This window comes from Corapipo altera, unplaced genomic scaffold (assembly GCF_003945725.1).
Source record: "Corapipo altera isolate COAL_440 unplaced genomic scaffold, ASM394572v1 268, whole genome shotgun sequence".
NCBI classification, from domain to species: Eukaryota; Metazoa; Chordata; class Aves; order Passeriformes; family Pipridae; genus Corapipo; species Corapipo altera.
In genome coordinates, this window is record NW_020884901.1 from 3,683,707 (window position 1) to 3,703,883 (window position 20,177).

Consider the following 20,177-nt stretch of genomic DNA (forward strand, 5'->3'; position numbering starts at 1 on the left):
TTCTGGCCACTCAGCCCTTTCTGCTCATCATGAGCTAAATTATCCCACAGGCTCCTACTCTGGAGACTTCTGAATATTTAAGTGTCGAAGATTTAAGTGTTAAAAAGCCGTGCAGTAAAGGAGTGTTAATACTTTGCTATGAGTTACCTGGAGGATTAGCTGTTTGCCTTGTCCTTTCACTGTGTCCACCTGCATGTGTATCTTTTATAACAGGTTATAACTACCAGCAAGTGTTTCTGATTAAATCTGTGATTTTCCCCTTCTCCAGGCTGCTGATTTATGGCAAGTACTGCAGCCACATGGAGTATGCCCAGAACACCCTCAACCACCTCCTCGCCAACCGGGAGGACGTCCGGCAGAAGGTGGAGGTGAGCGGGCAGGGGGCACTGGGGACAGAGTGTTGCCCCCCTCCCCCTTGTCAGGGGTTTTGGAAGGACTTGCTGGAGCCAAGAATGCTGTGTTGGGAATGTTTGAGTTAGCAAAAGAACAGAGGGGTGTGAGAGTGGGTCTGTGCTGCTCGGAGAAGGAGTAAAGCTGGGGAGTATCTCGTCCTGATCCCCTGTTTACCCCTTCATCTCCTCACCAGACACACACTCTGTCCTTCCTGCCTGAGTTTATCCAAGTTAAAGCAAGCTAGTGACTTCATTTGAGTGGGACAGGCTGGGACAAGTTCTTTGAAATGTGCAGGGAGACCCAAATGCCCCGAGCATCCCCAAGCCAGGAGCCACATGGTTTCCCAAGGTCACCAACAGCATCAGGGACCATCAGAGATGAACCCAAGTCCCCAGGCGAACACCCAGATTACCGCCCTGTCCTCCTTCCACAGCATAAAGGCTTAGTGTAAATAGGGGCTGATCCAGATATTAAGTGAATCAAAGGAGCCCCAGAAGGGAGGCATTGTTTGAGCTGCTGGTTTTTACCCAGCTTTAATTCCTGCTTTGGTCTTGATGCTAATCGGAATTTCCCGGGCTGTCTGTACACGTTACCTCCCGTTCCGCAAACGCTCTTTGATTTTCCGTGTAAACCCAATTCAGGGGTAAAACTGCATTTAAGGATTGTTTAAAACGTGTTCTTTGGACCTTTAATAAAACCAGTGGCTGTAGCATCCAGCTGCTCCTGTGCTTTTCCTTTCTCTCCCTCCCTGGGAACACAGAGGGTCTCAGGCAGCCGAATCATGTTATTTGAACGGGTCTGGGTGAAGGTAACGGTGGCAAAACTTCCCGCAACCACATTAGCTCATCTTAATGACTTAATGCTCACCAGCGACGCCAGAGCCACTGGCTGCGTGCTCCCTGCCAGCCCCTCACAAATAAAACACTTTAGTTCAGCCCAGCCAGGAGGTGGGTGAAGTTAATGTGTTTCATTTGACATTTCCCCAGGTCTGGGAGCGTTCGTGTGCTCCCCTAATGAGCAGCATCTCATTAAGCTGGAGTAGCTCAGTTGCATGAGAATGCCTGTATTTTAGGGTCCAGCCTCTGGGTTTAATTCCTTGATAACCTCCATGGTGGGAGCCCCGGCCCTGGCTGGGCGCCTGCAGGGACCACGAGCCTGTGGGCATCAGGACTGAATTTACAGAAGCCAAACGAACAACCATGGGACAGGGGAGGCTTTTTCTGGGGGGAACCATTGTTTTCCCCAGCTGACTTATTGATCTCTTTACTAGGAATGCACACTAAAGGTCCAGGATGGGAAATTTAAATTGCAAGATCTGCTGGTGGTTCCAATGCAGAGAGTTTTGAAATATCATCTCCTGTTGAAAGTAAGTTTTTCAGCACTGGCATTTCTCTCCAGCTTCTCCCCCTCTCTGTAATATCTTTCAACTCTTTGAGTGGAGAGTGAATTGTTGCCAAATGCAGAGGGAGGTTTGGAGTTTTTTTCCCCTTCAAATGATATAATTACTGAAGCTCCTTAACACGACATAATAATATTTGTGCCATCTCTTAAAGTACGGTGACCTAGGGTAATTCTGCACTTGTTAGCCACAAGAGGCAGTTAATGAATATAAAATAAGCTTGCATATAATCTGATTATGTGTGAAATTCCACCCGTCAACTCTGTGTAACAGATCTCTCAAGCACCAGCCGCTTGGCATGTTCCCTGTCCTATGGCCACAGCTGCCTGCCCAGGCATCCCTGCCACCTCCCAGGCATCCCTGCCACCTCCCAGGCATCCCTGCCATCCCTGCCATCACCCAGGCATCCCTGCAGCCACCCTGACATCCCTGCCACCACCCTGGCATTCCTGCAGCCACCCAGGCATCCCTGCCACCACCCCAACAACCCTGCCACCGCTCAGGCAGGTGCCTGTGGTCAGAGCCTGTCCAGTGCAGGCAGGGTCTGCACAGTTTTCCTAGCACCTCCAAACTCTTTATTTTTATTTATTTTTACTTTTTCAGGAGCTGCTCAGCCATTCCTCAGACCGACCAGAGAAGCAACAGCTGAAGGAGGCTCTGGAGGCGATGCAGGTACAGGAGGATGAGAGCGGTGGTGGGGCAGTGCTGGGCTTGGGGTGCAGCAGAGCCTTGGACTCCTCTGCTCTGTAAAGCAAAAACTTAGATGGCAAAACCATCCTGCAGCCTGAGGGAAGGCAGCACCTCCTCCTTTTGGACACACACGTGTGTATCGATTGCCGTTTGATGAGATGGCTTGGAAGCAGATCTGGAGTCCTCGCTGCCTTCTCCCTCCAGAGGCAGCTGAGGGAAGCTGGTGTTTGTTGACAAGTTATGACTTCTCACTGATTGCTATTGTGTGTAAAGAGGCCGTGCCAGATCCGGCTCTTGTTTTTGCTGGGAGTGATCTGGAGGAACTCCAGGCATATCAGCAAGTCGGGGAGTATTGCAGAAATGGGAGCCTGTGTGTGCGGAACGTTCCCTGTGTGCTGTTATCCAGGTGCTGGGTGGGAATCCTTTTATCCAAGGAATTTTTTCTGTTAGGGGGAAAATGCTCTTTCAACAGTTGAAGGCTTCTGGTGTCAACATTTTGCTTTGTTTAAAGTTTTTTTTGAGCTTTCAGCTGAAACCCCCAAAATCTTGGGAAAACCATCAGCAACAACAAGAAAAAAATCATAGGATCACAGGATCATCCAAATGTTTTCTGACTGGGATATGTACCCCCACCCACACAGACTCACACCAAGGGATCATCAGCAGCAGAACCTGACTTGAAGATGCTCATTAACTCCAGATTTTCTCTCTGGAGAGCGTCTCAGGATTCATCCCAGGCTTTGCTCCTGTGTTCACGGTCACTTTGTTTTCTCTCTCTGAGCCGCAGCTTTTGTAACATCCCTGCATTTCCTGGCACTTACATAAGTTGGGTGACCTTTCCAGCCATTATCCCTCCAAGCCCCGGAGTCCAGAGCTGATATGTGGGTCACGTTAGAGCTAAGGTTGTTTGAAGGACGTTGCATTCACAGCCCTCTCCTGCTCTGTGGCCTCAAATGAACGCTAAACCTGGTGACAGCAGTTAAACCCTGCTTATGGCCTCATCATCCAGCACTGCCAACACCACTGCTAATAAATAAATGTATATATGCTCTGACTGTGCTGCAGACTCAGCATTCCTTGCAGGAAGCTGCCGATAGCCATCAGGGAGGTTTCTCTCTTCTTCTCCCCATCGCCAGGAGAGCGCGGGTGCAGTTCCGACCGCGCTGGGCTCGGCGGGGGCATCGGAAGCCATTCAGTTTGGTTTTAATTGATCTGTAAACCAAGGCTTAACCTCCAAGTGATGTTTTTCATCACAAGTCCAGCCTTACTGTCTGCTGTGCTGGCAGGCAGCAGACACTGCTGCTGTCTGGGGTGAGAGCTGTGCAGGGGGTGAATAGAGCAATGTTTCCCAAAGTGATTCACTTCTCTTTTATTTTGCATGAATAGTTGTTTGTGCAAGGCAGGGGCAGGATTTACACAAAAAAAGTTATTTGTGGTGGTGGTATTTGGTACAGTTACCAATCCTCTGTCTGAGAATGCAGAACCAAATCCCCAGGTGGTGGTGGGACAACGCAATTCCCAGTGAAATCCTGCAGCCCACATTTGTGTATTGTTGTTTCAAGTCGTGGTTGATCCTGGGATTGTGTTTCCCCCGTTCAGCAGGAGGGAGCTGAGGTCAGTGCTCAAGCATGGTGGAGGATACTGCTTCATAAGGCTTTTGGTTGTGTCGTTTCCCATCACCATCCCTGCCACTGCCCAGTGGGTGCTCTGTGATGTTATAAGTATTGTCACGTAGATATGTGATTATCGTCTGTGATTAACCCATCTTCTCTTGGGAAGCTGAAGAAGGTCTGACCCAGAGGGGATGTCTTAAAAAATCCCGTGTTCGGATCTAATGCAAGTTGACAAGAGCTGTTGTTAAGGACAAGGAGGGAGCAGATAAGAAGCAAACAGGCTCTGAAAGGTGTAAGGAGTTCTTTTAGTAGAAAGATAGGGTTCCTTCTCTTTAGTGGATCAAAACTTGGATAAACGAGGAATTTTTGAGGGCAGAACAAGCTCCATCAACCATCTCCTTATTTTACAACACAGCCTTTGTGTAGTGGGAGATGTTGGAGCCCAGAAGTGCTGGAGGTGGGGATGCTCTTGTGGGATGTCCCGGGAAGGACCAAGCATGAAGATCCCAGTGCTCTCACCAGCTCAGGTGCAATCTGGAGCACCCAGGGAAAAGAGCTGGAAGCAAGAGAGGCAGAGCCAAGTAAAATTTGTTCACAGCTAACGTGCAGCCAGGTGTCCAAAGCAGTTACTTTACAGACATGAATGTTTTGACAGCAGAGACTGGCTCGCAGCTTTTGTATCCGGGGGGATGTAGGGAATTATGGTGATGAAAGGTGGGAAGGAAGGATGCTGCCAGGCAGAGGGGCAAGGCAGGGGATGCCTGGCTCAGGCTCTTAGCAGGTAACAGCCACAGGCTGGGTTTGCTGTGCTGCACTGTATTTATACATTGCTATGGATTCATGCATTGCCATCTTCTGGGAAACAGAAAAAATTGCAGCACCCGCCTGGCTCAGCAGTGGGAGCACCAAGAGCCTGTGCTCAGGTGTCCCAGGCTGCTGTGGAGTCCTGCTCAGACTCCTCAGGGATTCAGGGAGCCATGCTTGTGTGTGTCCTGCTCAGGTAGGGTACTATTGTCATCTGAAAAATAAAAATATATCATCATTTTTCTTTGAAGGACTTGGCCATGTACATCAATGAAGTTAAGAGGGACAAGGAGACTTTAAAGAAAATAAGTGAATTTCAGAGCTCTATAGAAAACCTGGTAAGTTGAAAAATCCTCTTGAACCCAAATTAATTTTATTATTATTAACATTTTTTGCTTCTTTTTGTGCAGTTATTCTTTATTCTGGTATACTACCCAATGAGTTTGGGCACTCCCTTGTCACTGGCAGTTGTTTTGCTGATGGTCCATAAGTGGTTGCTACATCACAAAGGTGCTTTGTCTGTGATGGAGAGTGACTTCTTGTGGTGGTGTTGCACTGAATATGTGTCTCTGACTTTTTCTCATGTTATTAGTGTAGGGGGAACCCAAGAATTCCTCAAATCTGCTGTCTGCTACTTAAAGTGGGTTTTCTTTTGCTGTTAAGAGGACAGAAGTTAACTGAAAGTGGAGGAGAAGGGCTGACATAATAACACACTTAATCCTCAAAATCCCAACCAGATATTTTAAGGAGAATCTCATCCTCCAAACTCCAGAGGTATCAAACAGTCCCATTACTGGGCATCAGCTGCCCCTGTGCAGCCCAGCACTCACTTTAGCCGTGAACAAACCCAGTAATTTGATATTCAGTGGCAGACCTTCAAGCTAATGAGCTTTTCTTCAATTTGAGGGGATGGAGGGGGTCAGCTGTGGGTGCAGCTGCTCCGCTGTCACACTTTACACTGGGTAATGCAATTTGGGGACTGACACCTGAGATACTTCAAAAGGGTGATGGAGGGAGGTGCTGGGGGCTGCCCACCCCCAAGGGCTTCCTGGAGGGGTGCTGGGTTTGGGGGCTTTAAGCCCTGACTTCATTTGGAAACAGAGAACTTTTAAGTGGTGGTTATTTAACATCATTAATTATTGTAGAAACCTCTGGAAAAGAGCTTATTTTGGCAAGGGGTTTGCTTTCCAGATCCCAAACTTTGTAAAAATGCTTTATCTGCTGAACCTTGCCCTGGGATGCCAGTGCTGGAGGTCCAGGGGTCCCCAGTGGTCCTACTCATGCACAGGCTCCCTTTGGAGCATCCTTGAGCTCCCCTTGGGAGCATCTTCCCTCCCCTTGGTGAGGGTGGTGCTGCTCCCAAGAGCTTCAGCAGCTCGAAGCAGGGCTGGGGGGTGCAATCCAGGCAGCTTTGGGTTTCCACCTCCCCAAAGCATCATTCCAGCCCTGGCTGTGGATCTCAGCCCTGCTTTGCTTTCTGCAGCAAGTGAAGCTGGAGGAGTTTGGGAGGCCGAAGATCGACGGGGAGCTGAAGGTGCGCTCCATAGTCAACCACACCAAGCAGGACAGGTGAGTGAGCAACAGCACTCAGAAATATTCCCAAACTAAATGTGCCTTTGTTTGGTGACTCCCCTTGAACTCATTTATTGAATTATTGCCTGGACTTTCACTGACAGAACCCACCATCAACGTGAAAGTACAGCAGGGTCCAAGCGTTGAGCGGTGCTGGCTGGAAAGCTCTGCAGAGCTTTCCAAATCCTTCCCCTTGGATGGGGACTTTGATGAGGTGTTTAACTGGGTTGCTTGTTTATTTTCTTGCTTTGGGCAGGTATTTATTTTTATTTGATAAAGTGGTGATCGTCTGCAAAAGGAAAGGATACAATTATGAGCTGAAAGAAATTATTGAGCTGCTCTTCCACAAGATGACTGATGACCCCATGAATAACAAGGACATTAAGAAGGTAGGTGGACCAAGGATTGGCTCTGCTGGAGAGCATTTTGGAGCTGTTTCAGAGTAGTATGTTCCCATTAGCCTTTTAAAGTAGAAACAGTGCTTGCAGAAAAAGCTGGAAAATAAATGCTCATCTTTCAAGGCAGCCTTACAGAGCTTTGGGAAATGTTTATTAATGTGGGGCTGGGCTGGATCCTTGACCTCTCTGTTCTTGCAAAACAGCCCTGAGGAGGTTGGGATGGTTGGAGTTAGGAGGGAGGAAGCTGCTCCCTGCTTTCTGGCCCACCATCAGGGAGCAAACGTCAGACAGGGAGGCAGAGGAGGGCAGGGAGGGAGGGAAGGTCCACCCAGATGCTCTCGCTCCCATGAGCTGTGGGGTGGAGGAGCCTGGAAAGGCAGCCTGAGCATTGCACACCAGCCTGCCAAAATTGGCACTCGAAGCACTGAAGGAACATCATTTTGCTGGTGGTTTGAGGCTCAGTCTGCAAGGCTAAGGAAAACCTCCCAGCTATTGCTTTAGCAGAGCCCCATTAGCTTAATCCACTTATATGCCGTGGGAAGAGGTATTGTATAGATGGGATAAAGGGAAATTGGGGTAAGAATAGCCAGTTTTGCCACTTGGCTGCTGAAGAAATGCTGCTAGCTTTGTGTGTTAATGAAATGTGTTTCCACTTTGCTCTCCTATGCTTTCTAGTCTCACGGAAAAATGGTAAGCAAAGCACCCACTTCTCTCTCGTGTGTTTCTGAGCAGTGTTGTAATGAGACAGGCTGAGCATATGTGTGGTGGGCAGGTCAGATGTTCCTCCTGGGCTGTCAGTAGCTGTCAGTGAGAGATATAATGGCTGGGGAGGCTCCAGTGGAGCAGAAAAATCTGGGTTCTCTCATCTGCCACCATGAAATCCTATTTGGTCCAAGTGCGCAGCGCCAAGCCAGTTCAGGCATCATTAGCTGTGATGTGTTAGAGAAACAGGGAGCTGTTCTTCCTCCTTCCCTGCTGTTGCCTGTGCAAGGTTCAGCAGAAGGGGCAGGGGCAGGCACTCAGCAGTTACTGAGGTGCCTGCATGGAAGTGTGATGCATTTTGCTGCTCAGGTGTTGGGAGCACAGCGAGATGAACGCTCTTGTTTTCTCTTGCAGTGGTCATACGGCTTCTACCTAATCCACCTTCAGGGGAAGCAGGGCTTCCAGTTCTTCTGCAAGACAGAAGAAATGAAGAGGAAGTGGATGGAGCAGTTTGAAATGGCAATGTGAGCATGAGTGGCTGCTCTAGCCCTGGGTGCAGTTCCCAGGTGTGGGGGAAAAGTGTCTTGGACCATCAGGTCACTGGAGACCAGCTCTGATAGCAAAATCTGTGATGGGGAAGCTCATGTGGACTTGCTGGATGGGTCCCTGTGCAAAGGGAACCTGAAACCATCTACTCTGAGCATCCACACCAAAGCATGGGTGGTGCATCTCTGAAATTTAGTTTTATCTATGAAATTGAGATTGGATATTAGCAAGAAATTATTCCCTGTGGGGATGGTGAGGCCCTGGCACAGGTTACCCAGAGAAGCAGTGTCTGCCCCATCCCTGGAAGTGTTCAAGGGCAGGTTGGACAGGGCTTGGAGCAACCTGGGATAGTGAGGCCCTGGCCCTGGGATAGAGGTGTCCCTGCCTGTGTCAGGGGGATTGGAATGAGATGGTCTTTAAGGTCCCTTCCAACCCAAAGCATCCTGTGATTCTCTGAAATGACACCCTGCTGTGGTGCAGGGCCATGGGGGAAGTACCAGGCTGGCACTGGAGGAGAGGGTGATGCTGCAGGACCTGATCCTGAGCAGAGCAGGGATCGGCCCCACGCTGACAGATCTGGGCTGATGATTGACTCAGGCAAGGGCCAAATCCGTGACTGTTGTCCCAGGGGAAGGTTGATGGGCAAAATCCTCCCTCTCACAGTTGAGCCCTGAGTCTCCTTTCACATTTGATTTCATATCTGTCCGTGTGGTGTCCAGGCTTTGACTGAAATGCAAACAGCCACTTGTGGGGACAGATTGATAACCCCTCGATCCTTTCCCTCAGGTCCAACATAAAGCCAGAGAAAGCCAATGCAAATCACCATAACTTTCAGATGTACACATTTGAAAAGACGACCAACTGCAAAGCCTGCAGGATGTTCCTGAGGTGAGCAACAACCTTCCAGCTGTTCTGCACTGGCATTGAAACATGGAAGGAAAACCTCAGAGCTGAGGCTGGATTAGGACTTTCTGACTTGTATTTTTTTTTTTTTTTACATAGAGGAACCTTCTACCAGGGCTATCTTTGCCCCAAATGTGGAGCAGGTGCTCATAAGGAGTGCTTGGAGATCATTCCTCCCTGCAAGATGGGTGAGTTATTTCACATCATGAGCAGCTTATGCTACACATGAATTATCTGACAGATTTTCTCTATTAAGCACTAATGCTTGTTAATGCATAAAAAAATATAAGTACACTCCCACCCACCTCCCAGGGCTGTAATTTACATTGGCTGGTGGTTTAAAAAACAAACAAACCAGCCAGAACCACCCAAAGCAAAGAGCTGCATCCCATGGATGTCAAGAGGATCACAGCAGCATTGTGTGCTGGGTGAGCATTTAAGAGAGATGATGAGTTCTTCATCAGAAGATACTGGATAATGAAACAGGAGGGTCTGCAGTAGGGATAACATTTCTGATGAGGAGAAACCTTGTCTCTGGATCCCATGTGTCCCGTAGTATGGCAAAAATTTGTGTCCTTGGTCTAAACTGGGCAAAGCTGTGACTCAGCTCTGCCTGGGTTAGAGCCTTGGTCCTGCTTGGGGCAAGGGGCTGTCACAGGGTGGCTCCAGATAGGTTTTGAGTGGGGAGTGGAGAGAGGAAGAAACAAAATCACAGAGTATTGTGCAGGTGAGGAAATGTCCTTGTCCAGCTCCAATCCATCCCTGCATCTTGCCCGTCAAGAGCAGAGCGATGGCCTGAGTGACCCCAGCTCTGCTTTGGGCTTCCTCTGTCAGTTCACACAGTGATGCTGGTTTATTGGAACTCACAGTGTCAAGAGAAACAGAAAATGGGGTTTGTTGCCTGTTAAATTAACCACTTATTCCACCCTTTTCTCTTGCAGGTTCTTCAGCAGACCAGGTAGGTTGTTTGATGTCCCTTTTCCTCATCCCTCTCTGCTTTAGGCAGAGCCTGTGTCCTTACCCAGTCCAGGCATGGGCTGCTTGTGGGAAAAGCAACCAAAGGCCTCAGAGGGGTAGGACTGGGGACCAGTGGCCTCTTTTCCAGCCTAAAACTGGCCCAGTTTCTGCAGCACTGCAGCCCTTGGGAGGTGGCAGCACCCAGCTGAGACAAGCACCATGGGCTGGGGTTACCAGGGAGGTTTTGGGAGAGGGTTTCTCATCATGGTGTCTTCAGGTGGGTGCTCATAGAGAGAACTGAGACTAATGTGTCCTCACAGAGACTTTTTGCTCTTTCTTTGAAGGATTCACTGGGTGCTGGACCTGGTAAGTACAGTACTGTTTTACAGGAGGACAGACAAAACATATCCTGGCAGGAAGACTTGTTGTTGAGGGGGAGCATCTTCTGCTGGCATGTCCAATGTGCTCCAGGGATGTGCAGCTCCAGGCACTGCCCTCTCTGATGGGCCATCAGTCATGATGATTACTGCAATTTTTTATCTTCTTTGTCTAAAACTGGTCTGGACAGAGCTCCAGGCCTGCCCTGCCCATGCTCTGGCTCAAAGGAGAAGAACAATTTGTTTTTGTGCTTTCTCTGATGGAAGGAAAGCCAAGCCTGGCGAAAAGAAACCTGAATCAAATTGGTGGTTAAAACAGAAAAGCAAGCAGAGAGTGCTCTCGCTGGGCGGGGAGAGGCAGAGGTGGGGAAGTGCTTTGAAAATAAACACTGTGGTTTGAGTGCAGTTGGGGGAGCTTATTTAATGTGCAGTTGTTGGCAAGACAACTGGACTTTGACTGGGAGCTTCAGGGGCGTTTGAGTCCCAGGTTCAGCAGACACTCGGTGGAAGCTGAGTGTTCTCTGGGCCCTTTTGCAATCACGGGTGTCACACTCCTGGTCCCTTTTGCAATCCTGGTGTCACCACTGAGCCTGGTGGGGTTTGGTGCCAGCCAGGCTTTGCCTCAGCGAGGCTCAAATCCAGGTGCAGGGCTGGGAGCTGGAGCTTTGGCCGGGCTTGGTCCTTCATGGGTTTATTTTTGCTCAGGGAATTCAGTCATCTGTGTAACTGCAGGAGCCAAGAACATTCACTGTGGACACTGTTCTTTTCTGCTTTCTGCCCCCAAAATTCTGCCTGCTGGTGCCTTTGGGTTTGTGGTTCATAGGATAAGGAACAAGGCTTCAGGAGGGGGAGTTTTGTTTTGGTTTTTTTGAGCAGGGACAAGGTGATGAAACTGTTTTCCTTTTTTCCCAGGTCCTAAAATGGTGGCAGTTCAGAATTACCATGGAAACCCAGCCCCTCCTGGGAAGCCAGTGCTGACCTTTCAAATTGGGGATGTGATCGAGCTGCTGAGGGGGGACCCAGACTCACCATGGTGGGAGGTGAGAACGATTCCCCTTGGAAAACTCCTGGAAGGTTTTAAACCAGTGTCTTCTGCGTTGTCCCTTTTATTTGTGGGCAGGGCTGTGCTGGGGGTTTGGAGGCAGTCTGGAGCCTGTCCCCCTCCCTGCACAGTGACACCAGTGGTCCCCGTGCCCTCCCCAGTCTGATGCCCAGCTTGTCTCTGCAGGGGCGGCTGCTACAGACAAAGAAATCGGGTTATTTTCCCAGCTCGTCAGTAAAGCCCTGCCCTGTGGATGCCAGGGTAAGTGCCAAAGAGGAGATGGAGCCCAGGGTGGGTGGGAGTGCTCCAGTGGTCCCTATTGCTCTTCTCAGCATTCTGCTTGAGACCTTGGTCCTCCCAGAGAGCTCCTGGACCTTCAATGAGGCCTCTACTGTGGCTGAATTAGCAAGGAGGTGGTTCCCTCATCCCATGGTTGCAGATGTCTGAATTGCATCAGTCTCAGCCCTGTTCCCAAGGTTGGGGTTGGTGTTACCGGGTCCAGACTCTGTTCCTCCTCTGCAGGGCTGACTTGGGAGCAGAGGACTTGAAATCAGGCACAGTGCAGGAAAACTGTATTTGATTTATTTTAATTGGTTTTGGCTGTTTTCTGTAATGTTGTCAGCTGCTTCCCAATTAAAAACCACTCAGGTAAATGAACAAATAGAGCCTGCTCATCCCAGCTGGGAGGCTGAGAGGGAAATGCTCAGCTACAACACTGCCCTCCGCCGCCCAAGCCGATAATCCAGGAACAGCTTGGCAGAAGGAACCCTCCTGTGGAGAGGAGCATCTCACACGTGATCCACAGCCTGATGAGCTGCTGGCTCTTCACTAATGAGCAATTCTGTCTTTGCAGCCTCCCAACAGCCGACCGCCCTCGCGGGAGATTGACTACACGGCGTACCCATGGTGAGTTGACCCTCCTCTGGCTATAAACATAAACCAGCATTGCTTTTTGGTTGTTACTCTGTCAGGAATCCACTCCAGTAAGGAATTCTGAATGCAGACTAGCAGTGACTTGCATCCTGCTTTCCCTGTGGCCACAGGGCAGCTGCCACATTGGTGTTTGGGTGTTGAAACGTGGTGCAGCCCTCGCAGTATCCAGGGCTTCTTCACTGATGGAGACAGTCAGAGGTCTAAAAGAGATGCTGGTTTCTCTTCCCATTTTCTGTGCCCAGACAATCATTTTGAGAGGAAGGAGGCAATTCCTGCCTTGGCGGGAGAGGCTGTGCTTGGCTTGCCTGCTGCTCCTTCCCTCCAACTCCAGCCAGGTTTACAAATTCATGGATATAAATTATCCACTTGCTGAAGCCTCATTAACCTGGGGACCGTTTCTCAATTACTGAAGAGGTCACACTTAGCAGTGCTCACCCACAGTTCAGTGGCTCAACAGCTTCTTTTATATCTCGGGGCACTTTCCTTCCTCCTCACGCCAACTTGGATGAGACCTGTTCCTCTACCTGCCTTCCCAACCTTCATGCCTTCAAAAGATGATGTATCTCTTTATCCAAAACGTGCCTGTTTGAAGATACACATTCATTTCAGTTAATTAAATTAATCAGTTAACCTCTGGGCTCAGGTTTGCAGGGAACATGGAGCGGCAGCAGACAGACAACCTGCTCAAGTCCCACGTCAGCGGCACCTACTTGATCCGGGAGCGGCCGGCGGAGGCTGAGCGCTTTGCCATCAGTATTAAGTGAGTGATAACTTCACTTAGGAATTGAATAATTTAGTATTTCTCGCTCCTGGAGGACAAGCTGGGGCTGGAACACGCGGGTGTGTTTTCTTGAGTGCCTTTGCTGCCGTTGGCAGGTTCAACGAGGAGGTGAAGCACATCAAGGTGGTGGAGAAGGACAACTGGATTCACATCACAGAAGCCAAGAAGTTCGAAAGCTTGCTGGTAGGTTTTTGTCGCCCCTTGTAGCATGTGCACTGTCCCTGCCAGTCACACAGAGGATGGCAGAGACAGCCAGGTGCCTCTCCATCCTTCCCAGGAGCTGGTTGAGTACTACCAGAGCCACTCGCTGAAGGAGAGCTTCAAGCAGCTGGACACGACGCTGAAATACCCCTACAAATCTCGGGAGCGCTCTACCTCCAGGACCTTCACCCGCTCCCCAGGTAAAACCCAGCTTGGGAGCAGTTAAACTTGTCATGGAAAACCTCACCCTTCCAACCAGGTGTAGGAGCACAGGATGAAGGGATTTATAGCTTTGCTGTAGCGCTTGAATTCCTCAGTTTGCAGATAAATCATCTCCTTGGCTGGTGGCATTTTGAGGATGAGTCTCACAGCAGGTGGTGGATCAGAGGGATCTGAGGGAGAGTTTTTGCTGGGGGAGGCTGGTTCCCCTCCTGTGGTTTTGGACCCTGTGCTCAGGTGTGGTTTGCCCATCCCTTGGTCCTGCCAGAGCATCCCGTCCACCTGCAGGTCAGGAGCAGGGATGTGATGGTCACTTAATGGGATTTACCGTGTCTTGCCCCACCTACGTGAGTTTCTTGTGCATGTGTTTTAATGGATCCAGCTCCAGTGTGACTTGTGGTTTGAATCCCAGTGGGACTCCTTTAATGGAGATCATGGGTGAAATGGTAAGTCTGCGTCTAAAACAAAAAGAAAGAAAAAAAATCAAAACAAATGGAAAGCAAAAATGCAGTTCTGTTTTGTCCAAAAGCCTGAGCACAGAACTAACTACTTTGTGGGGGGAAAAATGAATTAAAAAAAATTTTCTCCGTATTATATTTAAAAAAGAATATCAAAGGAAGATAGGTTTTAAAAGTTGATTAAATATATCCTTTTGTATGAAATACAACCATAGGATGAATTTTGAGCCCCTGCACTGGCTGTGGGGCTGTGGCCAGACCTTCTGTCAGCTGTCCCAGCTCCGAGCCCCTGCACAAGACCCTCTGCATGCTTTACCCTGTATTTCTCCATCAGCTTTTAAAGCACTGTGCATTATAATATTTTTTTTTTAATTTCCTTTTTAATGCGTGTTCTGCCTCTTTCTGTTTCTCTCTAACCTCTTTGCAGCCTCCTGCGCTTCCTACAACTTTTCTTTTCTCAGTCCTCAGGGCCTCAACTTTTCTTCTCAGAGCTCCTCCAGTCCCTTCTGGTCAGGTACCAGTGCCTCTCCCTGCTGGAGAGACCTGCCACCATCCCCAGCTTGAAAGCCATCACCAGTGGGACCTGTGGGGTCCCTGCTGTCCCTCCATCCCCACAGACAGTTCAGGGGGTCCCCAGTGCTGCCCTGGGGCACAGCCTGGAAATAAGTTAATTAACCACGGCTTGGCTGGGAGCAAAACACACCCTACTCTCTCCCCAAAATCAAGGCAGGGAAAAGATGTTGCTATTTGAGAAAAGGGGCTAAAATTAATGAAAAAGTGAATCCAGCACTTTGGGATCTCATGATGTACTTCAAGCTCGACCTGCTTATCCCCTGTGTTTCACCAAATGAGCATTGACATCACACTGTCTCTCAGTCTGTTCCTCCTTGTTCTCAAGGACAACATCTCAGTGTCCAGCAGGTTTTGGGCTCTGATATCCGAGGCTGCTCAGGAGCCCCTTGCTGAGGATGCAGGGGTGGAACCTGTGCTGTCAGAGTTGTTTTTTGGGGCTCAGTCTCCCTGCTGAGAGTGCCCTGGCCTTTGAACCCCATTGATTTAATGTGTTACAGGCTGGTATCATCCTCTCTGTTGAGAGGGGGATCAGAGCAAAATCCTACCAGTTTGCTTCTTGCCATTTAAGCAAAGCCACATGTGTGTTCCTTGGTGCCATATTTGGGAAGAATGCTTAAATTTTCAAGCATAAATCTGGGAATTTGAGGTCCTCTAACTGCATAGAAAGTATTGCAGAAGGTAATACATGCAGCAGTGGGCTCTGAGCAAGGTCCTGATGAAAGAGCTCAAAGCTGCGGTGATTCTTGCTCTGTTCTCCAGCCTGGCTGCCTGGCCAGGATGGAAGAGTCCTTCAGTGATTGCATGCTGTGTGTCTGGACCATCTCCATCTCCATCCTCATCTCCTTCCATCCCGAGAGCTGAAAACTTGGGCAAAGCTTTTCCTCAGACTTAGTTCAACCTTGGTTTGCACGCTTTTATAATTGAAATTAATCCCTGGAAATCCTGGGACAAAGAAGGGAGCTTCACTGAAACACAATGTTCCTTCAAGGTGGTTTGGTTTTTTTTGCAAACTTCAGAGGAGGTGCGTTTTTCTCCCCGTGTGCCCATCCCATCCCTCCCTCTGTTGCTCTCCAGCCTTTTTCCTCCTGCCCAGACCTTGGGGCAGGAACACTGAACAATACTCCTGCCTTCCCCACCTCACTGCTGCTCCTCCTCGTGCCTCCCTTGAGCATCCCCTGCCTGAAGTGATGGAGATCCATGGTGCTGGGGCTGTGCCAGTGCTCCCAGGATGGCTCATGGGGGCATCCTCCTCATCACAAGCTGTTGGTCAGCATTAGGGTTTGCAGGGTGCTTTGGCACCATTTGGTCTGTGATGGGACCAAGTTTCCAAGGGCCCTGGGTGCTCCCTGGAACAGGCAGAAGCAAGGAGGATCCAGGTTAGCAGCTTCTTCCTCCTCGTGGCAAAGCATACAGGATTTACTCAACACCTCTAGGAGAATTCATTCCCAATAACTCAGTTTTTGAGTTGATTTATGAAGTTTTTTGACATGTGGCTCCATCAGGTGCTGCGAGCTGTGCAGCAGCCAGACCTGAGAGTGTGAGTGGAACAGGATTTTTCCGTGATTTCGTTGTTAGTGATTGTGTATTCCTCTAAAATCCTTTCTTTTACCTCCTTGCAAAAGTGCCCTTCACCCCAGAGATCCCCAGCAAGGCCCTCCTGGCAGAGAGGGGTTTCCCAAGCTCAGCAGGAATCCCGTTTAACCCCAACTACCCCAGTCCGTGCGGGCTGAGCAGTTTGGATGAGTTCAGTCCCTCCAGGCCACGGTGCTGCGATGGGAGCCGTGGTGGAAAACCCAGGTTGAACCTCACCAAGCTTTTCCCCAGGCTTCAGCTGGTCCCACGTGGTGGGGGCAGCTCCCGACCCCTGTGCTTTGTCCCCTCGCAGTGTTCACCCCACGGGTCATAGGGACGGCGGTGGCTCGATACAACTTCGCGGCGCGGGACATGCGGGAGCTCTCGCTGCGGGAGGGCGACGTGGTGAAGATCTACAGCAGGATTGGCGGGGACCAGGGATGGTGGAAGGGGGAAACCAACGGAAGAGTGAGTGCATCCAGATAATGTCCTGTCCCGTTCCTGCAGCGCGTGGTCCTCCCCGCTGCCAGGACAGCAAAAGACATTCCTTCTTGCTCTTTCCCATTCCCTCTTGCTCTTTCCCGGATCCTGGGTGGGCTGTCATCTCATGAGAGCCACTGCTCTGTTGCCAGTTGGTGCTGTGTGACAGCGAATCCTGGTGCACACAGGTGGATGGGAGCATGCAGTGGGTGGTGGGCAATGTCTGAGTCTGCTCTTCTTCAAACCTGCATGTGGGGGATGTATGTAGGAGTGGTTCTGCCAGGGGAAGGCTCAGCATCGTGGGAAAAACAGGAAGCTGATGACTTGGCCTGGTGTCCCACAGTTTGTAGCTCTGGGAACAGATTCTTCATGCCCTGATCTCTTATATATTGTGGGCAACCTGTGTGTCCAAAGAAATGTATAGGTGATAACTCTGTCCCAAATTAGGGTGACGGCTGACCACCATCACCACTGTGGGCACATCCAGGACTTTGCAAATGGCTCACTGGGAACAGTACCCAGTGGCAGGGGAATAGTCCCAGTGACAGGACAGGAGATCCCTTCTAGAATCACAGAACATCCTGAGTTGGAAGAGACCCACAAGGATCATCGAAGTTCAACTTCTGGCCCTAAAAACAACAGCAGTCCCACCATGCGCCTGAGAACATTGTCTGAACATTCCTTGATCTCTGTCAGCCTTGGCACCGTGATCTTGGAGCCCCCCCCCCCCCCCAAGTCTCCAACTCACCTCTGTGCATCCCCCACAGGTCGGCTGGTTTCCCTCGACGTACGTGGAAGAGGAGGGGGTGCAGTGACTGCGGGGATGTTTGGTGGAAGTCGTCGAGCGCCCAGAGCCGCTGCAGCCCGAGCACGCCTGTCCCGACACCCGCGGCTCCCCGTGAGACGCGGCCGGACACCTCCCAGGAGCCTCCCAGGACTGCTCTCGCAGCCTCCTCAGCAATCCTTCCTCTGTACAGTGTGTGTGCACATGTGGGGGCCACCCCGGCCCCGCTCCTGTTCCATGTATAGAAGATTGATGGTCCGTCGGATAACGTTGGTGTAGCAGCTGCGGAAGAGTCCCGGGAGAGCCACGCTCCCCCTGCATAGACAGAGCTGAGAGACTCTGGGGGGTCTACACCTCTCTTTTAAAAGGTGTTTTAAAAGCCACCGTGGTGATGGTGGTGGGAGGGTGAGGCTGAAGGTTTGTGCCTGGGTGTGCCAGGGTTAGAATTTGGGGGTTTCTAAGGGGAGGGAGCGATCCAGCCCCGAGGAGACAATGCAGACCCCCTGCCCACACCACTCAGGTGGGCTCCCCAGGTCAGGATTTTGGCAGTGTCCCTGGCAGGGGGCAGGGTGAGGAGCAGAGCAGAGACACACAGAGGAGAGGGGTGTTGCTTGGCCCTGAAGGGATGTCAGCTGTGAAACCGTTTTGACCATCAGACATGGGCTGGAAGTGGATCTTCGAATCAGACAGGAGGGGAAGGAGCCGCTTTGGCATCCCCAAGCCTGTTTTCTTTACAACCACCTCGGTCCCAGCAGCCTTGCTGCAGGTGGAGGGGGCTGCCCAGGGAGCAGACTGGTCCCACTGGTGAGAGCAGGAGGTCTCAGTGTGTTGCAGGACTGGAGATGTGCTTTGCCACACAAGGGCTTTGGAGCCCACCAAGACACCAGGTACATGCAGAGGAGTGTGTCCCCCTGGGTCTGTCCTCCTCTCCCTCTCAGCAGGACCCCCCCCCAGGCCAGGCTGATTTTTCTTGCAGCCATGACCATGTCCCACCTCACTGAGCTCAGGGCCAACCCACCTGAGTAAGGGCTATGGTATCAGCTCCCAATTCCTCTCCCTGAGTTGTGAAAGCATCTCTTCTTCCCAGCTGTGTGCACTTTTGGGGGCTGTGAGCATTGCCCCCTCTCTTCCTCCCACAGGCTGTTACTGCTGCTGCTGTCAAGTAAAGGTCCGCCTGTTTTGACATTCCCGCTGTGTCCTGAGCACCATCTGTCTGAGCCTGTTCTTCCCAAAGTCTGGAGTTGCTGGCTGGAAACCCCAGCCCTTGTCTTCTGCTGGGGTTCACTCTTCAACTCCAGAATTCCCTTCCAAAGGACAAATACGTGTGTGGGAGTGTGACAGGGAACAACTTTCCTGTATCTGAGCCCCAGGAGCTGCCCTTCAGCTTCCCTCAATACGTAGCATTTTGAGCTGGTGCTTCCATGCCCTGACTTTGTTCCCCTGGGACTTGTGGTGGTGCTGCCGTGTTCCCAGTGTGGGGTCTTGGCACTGTGCTGGTGCAGGTCTGGGAGATGCCAGCATTGGGTGGGTGAGCAGTGCTGATGCCCTTGGTCCCTGGCACAGGGGGTACCCTGTGCAGCATCCAGATGGAACAGCAGTGCCATACTCAGGATAAGAAATAGAAGTTTGGGACTCTTAAGGACAAGGGAATGATCTTAACTTGGGAATTACATGCTGTTGCTCAGTGACAAGCCCAGAGCCACCCTATTTTGCTTCCCATTCCTCCAGGAGCTCTGTGAGTGCCCCCATTCAGGGTGCCACAGGGGGAGTGGGGTTGGTTCAGCAAAGTGTGGCTGGGGCAGATGCCCACCATGGGTCTTGCTTGGTGAGGTGGTGGGAACATGAGGGGGCTCAAGGCTTTCCCAAGGTACTGTTTGGTGCTAACCCCTCCCAGCCCCTTGGTGCTCAGCTTAGAGGAGAGCTGGCAATGCCCTGCTCCTGTGCAGAGCAGAGGGCCCTGTTCCCATTCTGGGAGCTGTGTTGGAGCTGAGGGTGCATTTGGGTGGGTGGGACACACACACACATGTGACAAACTCACAGTGGCTCATATTATGCCTCAGATCCTAAAGCCTTACAGACCCTCCCTTTAACGTGGCCAATTTTGTAAGGTGGCAAGGTCATCCCCTCTGGGAGAGCACGTACCTGTCACAGGGACCAGGACACCCCTGTTCCTCACGCCCCAAAGGGATCCCCAACCTCTGCCTGTGCTGCCCTCCCAGCCCTGCCAAACCCCCTCCCCTCCAGAGAACCCTCCCTTTTGTGTTTACTGGTGTAAGAAACTTGTTAAAAAAGATTGTTTTGTTTGTAAGTAATTATTCAGCCATTTGCCACAAATATATCTGTGAATAAGAAAGGGAAATGTTTTTTTATGATGGTGAGAAAATTGTATATATATTTTAGTTCATCGCAGACCATTCGAAATTGCAATGGGATACGTTGGAAAATAATATGTAAATTCCTTGGGTTTTTCCTTTGCACTGCACTAACTGGGGTAGGGTGGAGGGGGTTTAAAGATAAAACTGTTTATGAAATAGTTTATAGCTGGGAATTTGGAAATCATTTGGAATAGCTTGTAATGCTGGAATAGAAACTTTAGCTGCTACTTAGAAACCCTTTTGCATGTGGTTTTTCCAGACCTTTTTAAGTTACAATACATCAAAGTAAATTCCACAGCGAAAAAAATAAAGTGTAATTTTGCTGATAGTTTTTTTTTTTTTCCCAACCATGGTTTTTGCTGTGCCAGAGGGCTCGGGATCATGTTGGGGTCCTTGTCACTCAAG

The 20,177-nt window shown here is 50.4% G+C and overlaps 1 protein-coding gene across 5 annotated transcripts in view; it reads left to right on the plus strand.

The window, feature by feature from the left end:
- VAV2 (vav guanine nucleotide exchange factor 2) overlaps window positions 1-20,098 on the plus strand; it is a 132,890-nt gene extending 112,792 nt beyond the window's left edge. For 2 of the 5 annotated variants that reach the window (XM_027650144.1, XM_027650148.1), the window contains 20 exons: window positions 269-368; window positions 1,664-1,759; window positions 2,396-2,464; window positions 5,151-5,237; window positions 6,383-6,468; window positions 6,728-6,860; window positions 7,545-7,559; window positions 7,986-8,095; window positions 8,904-9,005; window positions 9,120-9,208; window positions 9,962-9,978; window positions 10,322-10,343; window positions 11,267-11,394; window positions 11,583-11,657; window positions 12,250-12,302; window positions 12,973-13,089; window positions 13,206-13,293; window positions 13,388-13,511; window positions 16,447-16,601; window positions 17,381-20,098. In XM_027650144.1, coding sequence (XP_027505945.1) covers window positions 269-368; window positions 1,664-1,759; window positions 2,396-2,464; window positions 5,151-5,237; window positions 6,383-6,468; window positions 6,728-6,860; window positions 7,545-7,559; window positions 7,986-8,095; window positions 8,904-9,005; window positions 9,120-9,208; window positions 9,962-9,978; window positions 10,322-10,343; window positions 11,267-11,394; window positions 11,583-11,657; window positions 12,250-12,302; window positions 12,973-13,089; window positions 13,206-13,293; window positions 13,388-13,511; window positions 16,447-16,601; window positions 17,381-17,428 — 1,714 coding nt within the window. In that variant the 3' untranslated portion in view covers window positions 17,429-20,098. Of the gene's footprint in view, window positions 1-268; window positions 369-1,663; window positions 1,760-2,395; window positions 2,465-5,150; window positions 5,238-6,382; window positions 6,469-6,727; window positions 6,861-7,544; window positions 7,560-7,985; window positions 8,096-8,903; window positions 9,006-9,119; window positions 9,209-9,961; window positions 9,979-10,321; window positions 10,344-11,266; window positions 11,395-11,582; window positions 11,658-12,249; window positions 12,303-12,972; window positions 13,090-13,205; window positions 13,294-13,387; window positions 13,512-14,415; window positions 14,503-16,446; window positions 16,602-17,380 lie in introns of all 5 variants that reach the window. The other 3 variants (XM_027650145.1, XM_027650149.1, XM_027650150.1) reach the window with 2 other exon arrangements.
- The last annotated feature ends 79 nt before the right edge of the window (window positions 20,099-20,177 follow it).